Source organism: Bos indicus x Bos taurus, chromosome 25 (assembly GCF_003369695.1).
Source record: "Bos indicus x Bos taurus breed Angus x Brahman F1 hybrid chromosome 25, Bos_hybrid_MaternalHap_v2.0, whole genome shotgun sequence".
Classification (NCBI taxonomy): Eukaryota; Metazoa; Chordata; class Mammalia; order Artiodactyla; family Bovidae; genus Bos; species Bos indicus x Bos taurus.
In genome coordinates, this window is record NC_040100.1 from 7,954,368 (window position 1) to 7,968,964 (window position 14,597).

At 57.6% G+C, this 14,597-nt stretch overlaps 2 protein-coding genes across 3 annotated transcripts; one reads left to right on the forward strand and one right to left on the reverse strand.

The window, feature by feature from the left end:
- Positions 1-23: 23 nt before the first annotated feature.
- On the forward strand, positions 24-6,403 carry LRWD1 (leucine rich repeats and WD repeat domain containing 1). Of its 2 annotated transcripts, XM_027527598.1 has the most exons (15): positions 24-230; positions 734-968; positions 1,064-1,180; positions 1,574-1,711; positions 1,947-2,051; positions 2,307-2,429; positions 2,520-2,622; positions 2,786-2,895; positions 3,076-3,283; positions 3,767-3,839; positions 3,930-4,070; positions 5,412-5,503; positions 5,693-5,848; positions 5,930-6,042; positions 6,128-6,403. In XM_027527598.1, the coding sequence occupies exons 1-15, from the start codon at positions 151-153 to the stop codon at positions 6,272-6,274; spliced, it is 1,941 nt and encodes a 646-aa protein (XP_027383399.1). In that variant the 5' UTR covers positions 24-150; the 3' UTR covers positions 6,275-6,403. The 2 variants fall into 2 exon arrangements, with proteins under 2 accessions (XP_027383399.1, XP_027383398.1); XM_027527597.1 differs by lacking the exon at positions 3,930-4,070 and having other exon boundaries at positions 38-230.
- A 326-nt stretch (positions 6,404-6,729) lies between these two features.
- POLR2J (RNA polymerase II subunit J) lies at positions 6,730-11,140 on the reverse strand. The gene is made up of 4 exons (XM_027527607.1): positions 10,992-11,140; positions 9,619-9,708; positions 7,645-7,819; positions 6,730-6,929 (listed from the first exon to the last, which is right to left on the reverse strand). The coding sequence occupies exons 1-4, from the start codon at positions 11,042-11,044 to the stop codon at positions 6,894-6,896; spliced, it is 354 nt and encodes a 117-aa protein (XP_027383408.1). The 5' UTR covers positions 11,045-11,140; the 3' UTR covers positions 6,730-6,893.
- Positions 11,141-14,597: the final 3,457 nt, after the last annotated feature.

Consider the following 14,597-nt stretch of genomic DNA (forward strand, 5'->3'; position numbering starts at 1 on the left):
GGGCGCGAGGTTCGCGGGGACGCTTCCTTCCGGTGGTCGCCGCCGCGGACGGATTCGCGCGGCGCCACCTCCTGGACTGAGGCAAGCGCTGGCGCCAGCATCGGATTCCCGTGCTGCGGTTTGGGCACACGCGGACGGCGCCTTCTCGCCATGGCCCCCCTCTCGACGCGGCTGCTTATCCAACGGGGGCGACCCAAGAGCAACCGGCTGGGGAAGATCCGGAGCTTGGAGTAAGGGCCGAAGCCACACTGTCCCACCGGGGCCTGGGTCGGCGGGCAACCGGAAAAAAGCCTGGGATCCTTTCTCTCTCCCTTCCCGGCCCCGTTATCACCCCGAGTCTTTAAACACTCGGGCGACACGCCGTGTTCGCCTTATGAGATGGGGCGGGGCGGGGCGGGGGCGGGGGGCGGGTTCTGGAGCAGCGTTGCCCCAGAAGAGGGCCTGGGCTGCTAGGGAGACTGTCTTGTAGAAAGAATATGGAGCAACCTGTTGAGAGAGTTACAGGGGAGCTCAGAGAGCCCCACCTAGAGGATCAGGAAAAAGCCTCTTGGAGGTAGCCAGCTGCCTCAAGTTCTAAAGTAGTTATCAATGGAGGCGATGTTGGGGATCAACTGCACAGGCAACAAGAAATATCAAGAGAAAAGCCATCGGAGGCACCTGGGCTGACGTGGGTATGGGGTGGGAAGTCGGTGGGCCTGCCCCCTGAGCCGGCCCTGTCTGCGCCTTTCCCCAGCCTGTCAGGGCTGAATCTGCTCTCAGAGGACTTGGACCACACGCTCCTGGGTCGCTTGAAGCAGCTGCAAGAGCTGGACCTCTCCGACAACCAACTGGAAACGCTGCCCGCCGACCTGGGCCTGCCCCACCTGCACGTCCTCCACTGTGCCAACAACCAGCTGAGCGACGTCACCCACCTCTGCCAGTTCCCGCAGCTCGAGGAGCTCAGCCTGGAGGGCAACCCCTTCCTGACAGTAAGTGGGTGCCCGCAGCAGCCCCAGGCACTCGATGGGCTGGGGCTGAGCCACAGACTGGGCACAACCCCGAGCCGCTCTTCCTCATCCCCCAGGTCAGTGACAGCCTGAAAGTCACCTTCCTCCTGCCCGAGCTCCGTAAGTTCAACGGCAAGGATGCTTCCACCACTCGCTCTAAGGCAGAGAGCCTGAACCGGGAGCTGACCACCAGGGTGAGGAACGGGGAGGAGTCCCCGGAGCTCGGGAGCCTTGAGTGAGTGGCAGAATGGGGTATCTGGAGGACTCCGAGAGGGGCCACAGCGGCCCTGAGACCCTACCCTGACCCAGGGCTCTGATCTTGGCTGTGGTGCTTGGCCTCTTGTTCTTGTGCAGGCAGGCGATGTTGAGACGCTTTCGTGGTGACACTGCGCTGGGCCAGCTTTTCCCTTCGGGGGCTGTTTCTCCCTGTGGCTCACTTGGGTTTGTGCAGCCGAGAAGGCTGTGGTTCCTGGAGGCTTCCCAGAGGCGATGAGGGCGACGCCTCTGATCCCTAGAGACAGAGGCGCCACAGAAGGTCCAGGAGAGCTGGGCTGGCCTGAGCCTAAACCTGGTCCCTCTTGTGCCAGGTCGCAACTCACTGGAAGAAGTTCATGGCCGCACTGAGCCCAGAGGAGCAGGCACAGGCCCAGGCAGACTTTGTGAAGTCGGCTGTCAGGAACGTCCGCTACGGGCCCATGTCGCTCAGCGAATTCACCCAGTGGCGGGTATGCCCTCATGCTGCTGTGCTGCCCATCGGCCCTGCCAGCTCCCTCCTCCCTGGCTCCCACAGCCCAAGCCGCCCTGGAGGTCGCTGGCCACAAGAGGACGTGGGGAGTAGGGCAGGTCAGGGAAGGTGGCCTGGGGGCTGGAAAGACGCTTCCCCAGCTCTTACTGGCTGTCTGGGAGAGGCTTGAGGCCCTAGGACTATGCCTGGCTTCCTGATGGCCTGCTCCCACCCAGGTGCGGATGATCTCTGAGGAGCTGGTGGCCTCTGGTGGAACCCACGCACGTGAGACAGACATGCCAGAGGGATCCCACAAAGCCACAGCTACCCAGCAGCCCAGGGTGAGTGGGGCTCCCAGGCTCCCTGGGCCTGCCTTGGCTCTTCCTGCCTCAAGAGGCATTAGGGAAGCAGGGGACCTTGAGATATGCCCAGGAGATGGTCTCCTGTGCTTGAGTGGGTTCTCTCTGACCCTGGTACCTCTTGCCTCCCATACCCCAGGAGGGTGAAGTTGAGTCTGTGACAGGGAGGAGGTAAGCCCTAGGCAGATGGGTGCCTGGTCACCATGCCTCAGCCTGCCCCTGCCCTCTCCTCCACAGGCCAGGCCGGTGGCCTTGAGGCGGCCAGGTGATACCCTACTCAGCCTCTCTCCCCAGAAGCGGATGTGCACCTCCCTGTTGGCGCCGGTGGAGGGCAGCCTTGTGGGCTCTGACAGCAGCCAGGTGAGCCCTGCACGGTGGCAGGGAGGCGCAAGGTGGGAGAGAGGGCTGGGGCAGCCGTGACCGCCCTCTGTCCCCACCCCTGTCCTGCAGCTGGAGCCCCTGCACTTCCTGCAGTGCCACAGCAAGAACAACAGCCCCAGCGACCTGAAAACCCAGCTCTGGGCCTGCGCCTTCGAGCCAGCCTGGGATGAGGGTATACCCTTCGGGGGCAGGGGCCCTGGGAATGCCACTTTCAGGGGCTACCTGGGAGGGTGGGGAGCAGGGAGGGACAGAGAGCTTAAAGCGTCATCCAGGTCAGGAGGAGCAACTGCCGTAGACAACTGAAAACGTTTTCACCAGACTGAGCTCCCAAACAGGGCAGGCAGGGGCCGCGTCGCAGACCGTGGCCACGTGTGGTGGGGAGGCCGTGTGTGTGATCGACTGCCAGACGGGCATTGTACTACACAAGTACAAGGTGCCTGGTGAGGTGAGTGCCAGCGCCTGGCTCCTGCGGGGTGGTGGCAGAGCCTTGGCTCCTGGGGGCAGAAGTGTGGAGGTCGAGGGGCCAGACTCGGCCGCCTGCTCAGCAGGTGGCCCTTGTCTTTGGTGCTGGACCGCGGTTCCGAGGTGGCTCTGCCCCTCCGTGACTGCTCCCCTCCCCGCCCAGGAGTTCTTCTCCGTGGCCTGGACCGCCCTGACGGTGGTCACACAGACCGGCCACAAGAAGCGCTGGAACGTGTTGGCGGCCGCGGGCCTGCGTGGGCTGGTCCGGCTGCTGCACGTGCAGGCCGGCTTCTGCTGTGGGCTCATCCGGGGCCACAGGAAGGCCATTGCCACCCTCTGCTTCAGCCCCACCCACGAGACCCACCTCTTCAGTAAGACCTTCCTCCCACACCCCCCAGGGCTCCCCCAGTACCCGTGTCCTGCAGCCTGGCACCTCAGGGCTCCTCCCCAGGGCGGGCCTCACACCAGCTGCCAAGGTCAGCTCAGACTGTGGTAGGAAGCATGAGGCTTCAGAGACACCTGACCCGGCTTCGGATTCTGTCTTGTTCCCCCAACCCGCCCTGCAGCCTTGGAGGTTTCTCAGAGCCAGGGCAGTGTCTGCGATCTGGGTGGGTACCCCAGCCCTCTGGATGTGGTGAGGTGATATCTGAGCCGTAGCTGCCTGGTGTGGGGCATGTTAGGTTCGAGCAGGATAAGGACGGGGCCCCGGGAGTCCTGTCTCCAGTTGTGGCCCTCCCTCCCTCCCTGCCTTGGAGGGGCTGGCCTTGGGAGCCTGGTCTCCACCTGGGATGCAGCCTGCAGGAGGCAGCGGGGCCTTCTTAGAGACACCTGTCTCCTTCCCATCCCCTCGCCAGCGGCCTCCTACGACAAGCGCATCATCCTCTGGGACATCGGGACACCCAACCAGGACTACGAATTCCAGGCCAGGTGATGCTGCGAGGCAGGGCAGCCCGGGATGGGGGGTGGGCACACCCGAGTCTGCGGCCTCACGCCCTCCCACCTCTCACCTGCTGGCAGCCACCTGCTCACACTGGATACCACCTCCACCCCCCTGCGCCTCTGCCCTGTTCCCCCCTGCCCGGACGCCTACCTGCTGGCCGGCTGTGAGGGCGGCTGCTGCTGCTGGGACGTGCGGCTGGACCAGCCCCAGAAGAAGAGGTGAGCACGGGCAGGGGATGCCCCGAAAGCCCGTCCTCAGAGCCGAGCAGCTGCAGGTCCGAGGGTCTGACCCCAGGCACACCTGTCAGGGGTAGTGCCTGCACTATGCCCCTCGCCCTGGGGAGCCCAGAGGCAGTTTCCAGGGCCCTATTTGCAGAGCTGGGGTGTCCGCACCTCCTGCTCATCTCTCGAGGAAAGACCACTTTCCAGCACCCCAGGCTGTGATCACCTCATCACTGCCCAGATCCTACCACTCGCCAGCTGTGGGACCTTCCCTTGTCCAGCATGATTTCATCTGCGAAGTGGGGACAATAACTCACACCCCAGGGCTAGTGGAGGGCAAGGGGGATGGTGTCTGGGCTGGGATGAGGCCCCGGGAAGGCCAGGTTGAGGCTTGTGGCTCTTGGACCCTGGGAGAGCTGAGGCAGTGCTCGGGAGGGAAGCCCTGCCCTCGAGGGTCCCAGAGCCTGGTGGAGGAGACAGGCATTAAAATCACACAAGTAAGGCGCTCTGAGAGGGGCAGGGAGGCTCAGGGGACTCTGAGGTGACTGGTGGCAGATGGACAGGTCCTCAGGCCTATGCTCTTCATGGACCCCAAGGGTCAGGTGGGCAGACGGAGGGAGGGTCTTCACACAGAGGGAAGTGCAAAGGGCAGTGGCAGGGCAAGCTGGCTGACCAGGGAGGTCTGGTCAGAGCTTGGGAAACCGGAGGGAAGGCAAAGGCGAGGTGGCTGGGCCAGGGGACACCAGCCCTGCGGTCCCTGGTGAGGTACTGAATTTTAACCTAAGTACAGGGAATAGCCTGGGGAGAATTTGAGGGCAGGTAGCAGGGGAAAACTAGAACGACATCTCAGCACAGACCAACTGCCACCAGGCAGTGGTCCAGACAGGTGTTGGTGGCCCCGCCTCCTCCCCCCCGCCCACCCACGTCTGCCTCCTCCCCAAGTCCTGTGACGTCTTCCCCGCATCTCAGACGCGTCTGCCTCTTGGGGTTGGTACTTGGCTGCCTTTCGTGGATCTCAGACTCTGCTGGGAGCCGCTCCAAGCAGTGTGACCCCACGCTCTCAGCTGCCACTCTGCACACTGCCCTCGGGGTCAGAGCAAACCCCTGCCCCTTGGCCAGCGCACTGCTTACCTCACTCAGCCCGAGGCACGGCCTGGCTTCCGAGCCCTTCCTGGCCGCACCCCACCCCACCCCCACCCGCTGGCTCCCCCTTCAGGGCTTGGATGGACCGGGGGTCCTGAGGAAGTGCCCGGCAGGGATCTGAACGAGCGCCCAGCTTTGATGTGTCTCTCTTTCTGCAGCCTTCCGGGCTGACCAGCATCTTCTGCTGCCCCACAGGGTGTGTGAAGTCGAGTTCGTCTTCTCCGAGGGCTCCAAGGTATCCGGACAGAGAGTGGATGGGCTGGCGTTCGTGAATGAGGATGTCGTGGGTGAGTGAGCCCAGCTCCAGGGACAGTCTGGCTTCTTGGGACCCCACTGGGCCCTGGCCAGGCCTTCTGGGGTGATTTCTCTGTGGGCGGGGTTTAGGTCCAAGGGTTTCTGAGGGGGCCCTCAGCACGGACCAGGAAATGTCTGGAGAGGCACCCCCCAACAGGCACAGCTCTTCCTTCTCCCGTCAGCCTCCAAGGGGAGCAGCCTGGGCACCATCTGCCTGTGGAGCTGGAGCCAGACGTGGCAGGGTCGGGGCAGCCAGCCCACAGTGGCTGTGGTAGTCCTGGCTTGGCTGCAGTGGTCGCCCACCATCCTGGCCTACTTCTCCCTCAGCACCTGTCCTGGTGAGTGGCCCACCTTCCTTCCCTGCCCCCGGCTGCCCCCCAAGTTCTGCCCCACCTGAGGCTCCATTCCTGTCCTGACAGACAAGGGGCTTGTGCTCTGCGGGGATGAGCAGGGCAGCGTGTGGATCTATGACGTCAGGCCCCTCCTGGCGCAGCGCTCCCCACCACAGACCGCCCCGCAGGCCCCCACGCAGGTAGGCACGCAGGGGGCTGGTGCTGCCCAGGGGCCCTGCTCAGGAAGCAGAAGCAGCTGTTCAGCCCCCTCTCTCTTCCCCCCAGATCCTTAAGTGGCCCCAGCCCCAGGCAATGGGCCAGACGGTGACCAAGACGATGGTGAACACGGTGGTGGCCAACCCCGCCTTTACCTACCTCACTGCGCTGACTGACTCCAACATTGTCGCCATCTGGAGAAGGGGCGAGCCCTGAGCGCACGGGCCCGCCTCCGTCACAGGGCAGCAGGGACACAACTTAACTTATTCAGCTTTGGGGGTAGTGACGGGATCTTTATGTCTGTGAGTGTTTTTTTTTTTATTAAAACGCTACTTTGTAAGAGAAGCCCGGGGAGAGCTCTCTGTGGGCCCCATTCCTGCGCTGAGTGAGGCCAGCTGGCCAGCCCTGCTGCCAAGGCTTCCAGAGCAGAGACTCCTGGAAGCACATAGGTTTTCGGTTCCCTTCTGCTTCAGATAGCGCCTGGCAGCCCCAGGTTCCCAGGGTTTGTTAGAATGAGTTAGCTCCTGCCACCTTCTCAAGACAGAGATCGGGTCTGTGGGCCGGTCCACTCTGAAACAAGGCCCCTAAATGGTGTCGGAACAGGTCCTCTACCTCCACTGAACTGACGGTCCTTTTGCCTTGAGGTCATCTCTGCTCAGCCCACAGCTGGGTCATTTCTGGTCACGCTTTATTAGGAAAATAAAACCAACTCTCTATGTACAGGACACATCAGTGTCTGGGGGGGCGGGGGGGGGGAGCTCACTGGACTCTACAAGGAGGCCCATGGCTGGAGGAAGTGCTCTCGTCCACCTGGAGAAGGGCCCGGAGCAGCCAGCTACTCGATGCCTTCCTGCTTGTCTTTGATGGCCACCTGTCGGGGAGCAAGGATGTTGGAGACTCAGCCCCAGCCTCCCTGACCAAGGGCCACCAGGAAACCGCCACTGTGCCCCTCCCCAGAGTGCAGCCATGAGCTAACAGAAGCAGCAAGCTGGGGCCCCAAACATTCTGGGTGCTGGGCAGGTGCCCCAGGGACCCTGGAGCCAGCCCACCCACGCCATCATTCCCCCGCAGCCCAGGTCCTGTTGCCCAGGGCAGGAGGGAGTCGGGGGGCAGAGGTGCTTCCTGGTGGCTCCGGAAGCCGTGGCTCTTTCTCACTCTCAATTATGCCTAGACTTTGAAGACCCCTGAGTAAACAAGTGTGGCCACACCCACTGGGGCTTCTTGATGATGGAACCCCCAGGGTACAGTGAGCTGCACCCTGGACAGACGGACCACAGGGGCTGGCACCACCAGGAAGAGGTTTGGAGGGCCAGCCCAGGCCGCGGGCCCCTCACTCCCACGAGAAGACCCAGGGCACCAGGGGAGGTCCCACCCCCGGATGCAGAGCGCAGGTTCCAGGCCTCAGCTCTGTAACCCCTCAGTCCACACTTGGTGGATGCTGTGGCGGACGTCCCTGCTTGGTCATCACTCCCTTCTCCGCTCCCCCAATAAATCAGAGGCAATCCCCCAGGGGCCATCCTGGGTGAGGGCATACAGGCTGGTGTTTGCGGGGACCGCCCCCCATCCCCCCTACAGAGGCACCTCACCCGGAAGCGCTCTTCCAGCAGGGACAGCTCGCTGATAAGGTCGGTGATGGCGTTGGTGAAGGCCTCCTGGGGGCTGTAGTCCGGCGTGGTCTGCACCCGGATGATGATCTTGTGCTCCAAGGGGTGCGGGACTTTGTAGCCAGCAAACAGCACCTGTGGGTCCTTTAGGAGCTGCCTGAGACATGGACGGGCATGGTGAGGGAGGCAGGGTGCTGAGCAGAGTACACTTGGGGCTCTGGCCCCTTTGTGGCCTTCTAACCAAAGGTCTCCCTGTTGGCTTGTGGCCTGAAAGCACACGCAGCTACTCCTGACCTTTAAGAGTTTGTGTTGCGGTCACACACCCCCACTGCAGCCCCCGCAAAAATCTTGAGTTAAACAGACACCTGAAGACGACAGAGCCGGTGGGGACTCCTCCCATACACACACCTACAGGCACGAGGGTCAATGACCCTTCCTAGGGAACAGGGTTTCCTGCCAGCTCTGCCCTCAGGGGATGTCAGGGAGCCTGCAAAAGCCCCAAAGAAACCTCCCAAAGCAGGAAAAATCCAGCCAGCGTCCAGTAAACCAAAAAAAAAAAGCCCCATTCCCAGCCCCCAAAGAGCATCTGGCAGAGTAAATAAAGGCAGCAGGTGGAGAAGGCCCTAGGCTCTGAGCACTTAATGAAACAGAAATGGAAACCCTCTGGGCAACGCGGTGGCAGCTGCCGTCCGCGCACACGGGGTCCCACTCCGTGAGGTTGTGAAGCCTGTGCCCTGAGCACCGGGAGGCTTCCTCCTGTCAAGTGTGAGGACTCCCCTGGTGGCTCAGCAGTAAAGAATCTGCCTGCCAACGCCAAAGACAAGGATTCGATCCCTGGATCAGGAAGACAACACATGCAACTTAGCAGGTAACTAAGCCCGTGCGCCACAACTATGGAGCCAGTCAGAGCCCGGAGCCGCAACGACCAAGCCCACGTGCCGCAGCCACTGAAGCCCAGGCTGCCTGTGCTCTGCAACAAGAGAAGCCAGTGCAACGAGAAGCCCTCACACCACAACTGGAGAGTAGCCTGCGCAGCAATGAAGACCCAGCACAGCCAAAAGTAAATAAAATGCTTGATAAAAAGTGTGCACACCGAAGGAGGGGGGGCCTGGCATAGGAGGGCACACTGGGCTCACATGGGCGGGGGGGGGCTGCAGCAGGACCCCAGAGACAGCCTGGGTGCACCCCTGGTGTGGTGCTGGGCGGGAGTCATCCAGACAGAAGGTGGGCAACCCCGACCCCTAACTCACACCAGGAGATAAACAGGCTCCTGCCTGCGGCCTCAAACGTGCACACCTGGGAAAGGCTTGGCTTCACTGACAGCGTTTTCCAGCAGCGAGAGGACAAGTTCCTGAGCCAGAGTGGCAATCCCACTGCTGGCCACCTACTGGGCCAGGACTTACTGGTGCAAATACCAGGCGTCAGGTAACCACCAGGACACCGGATGACCAGAGTCCCTCTCCCACCTGCTTCCCTTATTCTACTGTCAATCTCTGGCACGTATATCTTGGAATGCCAGGTGTGACTGACGTCACTATTTGTGACAGGGCGGCCAACCCTGACGGCGTCTCATGAGCACAGAGCCTCAAGTGCGCCTCCTTTTCTGTGGCTCACTGTGCATTTACTTTCTTTAGTCGGATAACTGAGCCAACACAGAGAAATGGCTGCAAGACCAGATATGGGGTCACCGTCATTTGGAAGAAAAGGAACTGGGATCTGTGAATTCCCACAGCCAGCTCCCAGGACTTTCTGGAGCTCAGAGAGCCTCGAGAATGTCTTCTGGAACTTATGCTTGGCCTCTCAAAAAGCCCATCAAACATAACTCCCAGAACTTCACTGGTCATCCCGTGGCTGAGACTCCATGCTCCCAATGTAGGGAGCGCAAGACCCGGTGCAGCCAAGTAAATAAATATTTTAAAAAACACAATCCCCAAAAGCCACTGACTTGGAACTTACGATTTAATGATGTTTCCTAGCGTGTGGTCCTCCTTGTTGATGGTGAACAAACAGGCATTGGGTACTTTGGTGTCCTTGTTAATGGTGATCCTAGGAAGAGGCAGAGGCAACAGATTGGGGACGGGGGGTTTCCTCCCTGGAGTCTAAACCCCGTCCTCCAAGGCAAGCTTAGGCCCTACCTTCTCCTGAGAGCCCTTGCCCATCTCTTCATTCCATACAAACCTCTCTGACTCAGAGAAGCCCAAACCCAGCCACACCTGGAACCGTGGGACCCTCACCTACTCTGAATTATCTCTTCTTCTCAGAGCAGAGCTTCTCAACTTCGGCACCACTGATATTTTAGGCCAGAAAATTTTTTGTAGGGGGATGTCTGGTACACTGTAGGGTATTAGCAGTAGCCCTGGCCTTTACCCACTAGAGACCAGAAAAGTTTGCAGAAACTGCCAAAGTCCCCTGGCGGGACAAAGTGGCCCCCCAGGTTGAGAACCACTGCTCTCAGGGGAGACTGAAGTGGCTGGCAAAGGGCTACGGGCTAGACTGCAGAGACTTGCAGTTAAGACCAGGCAGTTAAGAGAAAGAAAAGCCAGAATTTAAGATGGTCTTCTGGAGGGACTTTCCTGGCAGTCCAGTGGTCAAGAGACCCCGCTTCCACTGCAGGGGATGCGGGTTCCATCCCTGGTCGGGAAAGATCCCCCATGCCACCGCAGCGTGGAGAAAAAACAAAACAAAGCAAAAAAAGGGTCTTCTTTGTGCTGAATCCTAGACTAAGCACTTCACATAAATTACCTAATTTAACCTCCCCTAAGAGAAAATCCTGTGATTTAATACACTAATAAGCCCATTTATTGGATGAGGAAAGTGGTTCTCAGGCAGATTAAGTCACTTGCCCAAAGACAGAGAGTTGTTAAGTGGGGGATCCCCAGGCAGGCTATGTGAGCACTGGACTGCACTTTCCTTCACCAGCAGACAATGAGGAATCACTGGAGATTTTACACCGGCGAATGAAGATCCGGTGTGAGTCTGACAGCCATCAGACTGTCCTCCGTATGCAGCAAAGAGGATAACGGTGCCGGGTGGAAAGACTTTGGAGCCAGAAACCCTGGGTTCGAATACAGATCGGCTAATTTCTGTGCGCCTGGGGGAGTTACTTAACCTTTCTGAGCCTTGGTTTCCTCGTCTACAAAATGGGGCGGCTCACCACCGCCCAGGACTGTGTTAAGTTTGGCAGAAACGGGTGTGGAGCATTCGGCGAGTAGACGCTCGAGCAAAAGTTGCTTCTGTCTCCCGGCAGAAAAGCCCCAGAATCTGAGGGCGCAGACAGTCGAGGGCCCGCGACCCTCTCCCCGTCCCTGACCCAGGCTGGTTCCACTTACTTCTTCTCGCCCTCGAAGAGCAAGAACGACTCGAAGGCGGGAGGGGCGTTCATCCTAGCGTCGCGGCCACCTCCTAAACCCCTGCAGCAGCCACCACCGCCTGCAGAGCCCTACCAAACGACCACTTCCGGGTTAGCGGCTGCTTCCGGATTATGCCGGCAGTGCCAAACCCGTGTGAGGATCGGCCCTTTGCCCCCTATCGGTCTGGAGGATCCTGCGCAGGCGTGAGAAGCCTCCAGGGGTGCTGGTGGCTCTGCGCATGCGTGAGTTTAGAAGCTCCTCTCCGCTCACCTGCGGGCCCTGGCGCGCCTTGGCGCTCGGTGGGAACGCTGAGGGGTGCTCTTTCAGTTCTCAGACATCCTGTCTAAGCCAAGCGGGAAGCCAGCGGTGTATTTCCCTCTGCTCTCTTTGTTCCTTTATCCCTCTTTGGAAATGTGTCCTTGGAGTACACAGCAACAGGCTCTTGAATGGAGAAGGAAGCCTTGTGGTAGTGGGCAGGTGTGACCCAAAGGGATGGAAGAAACCTCTCCTGGGCTAGACTGTTGTATATGAAAAAAATCCCGGTGCCCACGCGAAGGGCTACAAGACCCCTGGCCGGTTGTCAACTGACTTTCCAGGTGGGCTTGTAGCCTAGTGAGTTTCTTGTTAGGGCAGGGAGGGCTAGGGAGGAAGCAGGTGTAAACAGGTGGGGACAAAAAAAAAAATGTCTGCCATTTCAGTAAACAAAGAATGGTTGCCCACTATCTAGTTACCAGCCCCTGACAGTGCTCCCTGAGGGGAGTTCAGGATGGAGAAAAACAGGATGCTGGCCCTAGAGAGTTCGGATGCATATCTAGAAATCATTTCAGTGAGCCCACATTCTTGCATATTCCCAAGAAAAGCACTGAAATCCTTGAGTGTCTGTCTTTTGTGATTCAGTTCAGTTCAGTCATTCAGTCATGTCATGTCCGACTCTCTGTGACCCCATGAATCGTAGCACGCCAGGCCTCCCTGTCCATCACCATCTCCTGGAGTTCACTCAAACTCATGCCCATAGAGTCGGTGATGCCATCCAGCCATCTCATCCTCTGTCATTCCCTTCTCCTCCTGCCACCAATCCCTCCCAGCATCATGGTCTTTTCCAATGAGTCAACTCTTCTCATGAGGTGGCCAAAGTACTGGAGTTTCAGCTGTACCATCATGCCTTCCAAAGAACACCCAGGGCTGATCTCCTTCAGAATGGACTGGTTGGATCTCCTTGCAGTCCAACGGACTCTCAAGTCTTCTCCAACACTACAGTTCAAAAGCATCAATTCTTTGGCGCTCAGCTTTCTTCACAGTCCAACTCTCACATCCATACATGACCACTGGAAAAACCATAGCCTTGACTAGATGGACCTTTGTTGGCAAAGTAATGTCTCTGCTTTTGAATATGCTATCTAGGTTGGTCATAACTTTTCTTCCAAGGAGTAAGTATCTTTTAATTTCATGGCTGCAATCACCATCTGCAGTGATTTTGGAACCCAAAAAAATAAAGTCTGACACTGTTTCCACTGCTTCCCCATCTATTTCCCATGAAGTGATGAGACCAGATACCATCATCTTCGTTTTCTGAATGTTGAGCTTTAAGCCAACTTTTTCACTCTCCTCTTTCACTTTCATCAAGAGGCTTTTTAGTTCCTCTTCACTTTCTGCCATAAGGGTGATGTCATCTGCATATCTGAGGTTATTGATATTTCTTTCAGCAATCAAAGGAGCGATCTTTTGATACTTGACTACATGTGTTGTGTTTTTCAGCAAAAAAAAAACAAAAACAAAACAAGAAAGCTCCTATATATCCTGGCTCCTATCTTACCTCTTTGGAGCAGTTCCTCACAGTGATCTGAAAGGCTGTCTCCCAGGCTATTGTCCTCAGTAGGATCCCCAATAAAATAGAACTCACTCGGGAATTCCATGGCTATCCAGTGGTCAGGACTCAGCACTGTCATGCTGAGGGCCAATTCAATCCCCAGTTGGGGAACTAGGATCCTACAAGCCACGTGGGGCAGAAAAAAAAAAAAAAAACCCCACATAACTTCCAACTTCTGGGTTGTGTATTTTTGTTTTGAGTCAACATAGCTGTGAGAGGAACTCAAAAGGATAAGTGTGTGAGTCGGTTCTGGTTGGTTGATATTTGCAGACTACAGCTTAGAATAAAAGTCCTACCTCAGCAGTCAAAGCAACAGGGGCCAGGGTCTCAGATTGGCTACTGGAGCTGTAACAGCTCCCTAGATACTTCTTCAGGTCTGGACCACAGCTGTGGAGCCCCCAAGGAAATCTGGAGCTTCCCTCACCACTTCCTGGGAAGGACTATTTCCTACTTGAGCTTGAGACCTGTGGTGTGAAAATGTCATATGCTGGAGGCCCACACCAACCTGACTCTCTGGGCCAAGAGTCTTTTAGTTTGTGACTGTTTTTTAAGTCGACAGTTTTACTGGAATACACCATCCCCACTGGTTTCCTCATTGCCTGTGGCTGCTTTTGTGCTACAAGAATAATTGTGACCAAAACCTGCATGCCTGGGCCTTTGGAGGAAAAATCTGGCAATCCCTAATCTTGGGGAATGAACCCGTGTTTGACTTTGATATTTATTATTCAGTTAGAGCCCAGACACTGAAGTTACTTATTAACTTGCAGGTTTCCATCCCATACAGAACAAAACTTCATCCACCAGTTTTGTATCTAATATCACCATCTTATTCTAACATTTCCCAGCTTCTCAAAATAGTCTGTGAACCAGCTTTGCTCAACACTCGTTTCCTCCTTGAAGTGTAATAAATCTTTGTTACATGTTCATGCTATATTTGTCTGAGTCATTTTTTAACATATTTGAAAATTATATTTTAACAGGAGTTTCCCAAGAGGAGGTCGGTGGGAATTTGCCCAGATTTCCTATGGGATCGGCCCAGAGGATGAAGAAATGCACATACCACATGAGCTAGGCCCACTCAGGGCTTCCCAGGGTGTCTGCTTTGTACTGAATGCCAGCCCCAGGGCTGCAGGCCTCTGTCTGAGGGCCCAATCAGACTCTCAAGACATCTGGGGGGCGGGTGAATAACAGGCCTGGCGATCCCAGGGAGTGGTACAGAATCCCTGGGCAGGTGAGAGGGTGACCTGCAGGACCGCCTGGACTTGAGGGAAGGAAAGAGTCTCTTCTCTCCTTTTTCCAGGGGGCTTCCAAAAAGAACGTAGCATCCTGCGCTGTAGGGAGCTCTGCTCCGATTCTGAGAGGAGAACCTAGACCAGTGGGTACTCATGGGAGAGGTGGCTACAGTGACTACTCCCCCACCAGATTCATTGGAGGAGAGGGTGGCAGTGACCACGCCCACATCAGATCCACTGGAGGAGAGGGTGGCCAGTGTTGCCAGTGGGTGGCTGGCTGTGTGTGTATGCAGTTAAAATCTGCAGTTCTGGGACTTCCCTGGTGGTGCCGTGGTTAAGACTCCGAGTTTCCGTGGTTAAGACTCCGAGTTTCCAGTGCAGGGGATGTGGGTTTGATCCCTGGCCAGAGAACTAAGATCTCACATGCCAAGGGTTGTGGTCAAAACCACCCCCCCACCCCCATGGTTCTATTTGTGCAAGCCCCTT

Coding starts and splice junctions, on each gene's coding strand:
- LRWD1 (XM_027527598.1), top strand. CDS start 151: ATGGCCCCCCTCTCGACGCGGCTGCTTATCCAACGGGGGCGACCCAAG. Junction 2,430..2,519: donor TGGGCTCTGACAGCAGCCAG/GTGAGCCCTGCA, acceptor CCTGTCCTGCAG/CTGGAGCCCCTGCACTTCCT. Junction 5,849..5,929: donor CTCCCTCAGCACCTGTCCTG/GTGAGTGGCCCA, acceptor CTGTCCTGACAG/ACAAGGGGCTTGTGCTCTGC.
- POLR2J (XM_027527607.1), bottom strand. CDS start 11,044: ATGAACGCCCCTCCCGCCTTCGAGTCGTTCTTGCTCTTCGAGGGCGAG. Junction 9,709..10,991: donor CTCTTCGAGGGCGAGAAGAA/GTAAGTGGAACC, acceptor GCCTCTTCCTAG/GATCACCATTAACAAGGACA. Junction 6,930..7,644: donor TGCTGGAAGAGCGCTTCCGG/GTGAGGTGCCTC, acceptor GCTCCCCGACAG/GTGGCCATCAAAGACAAGCA.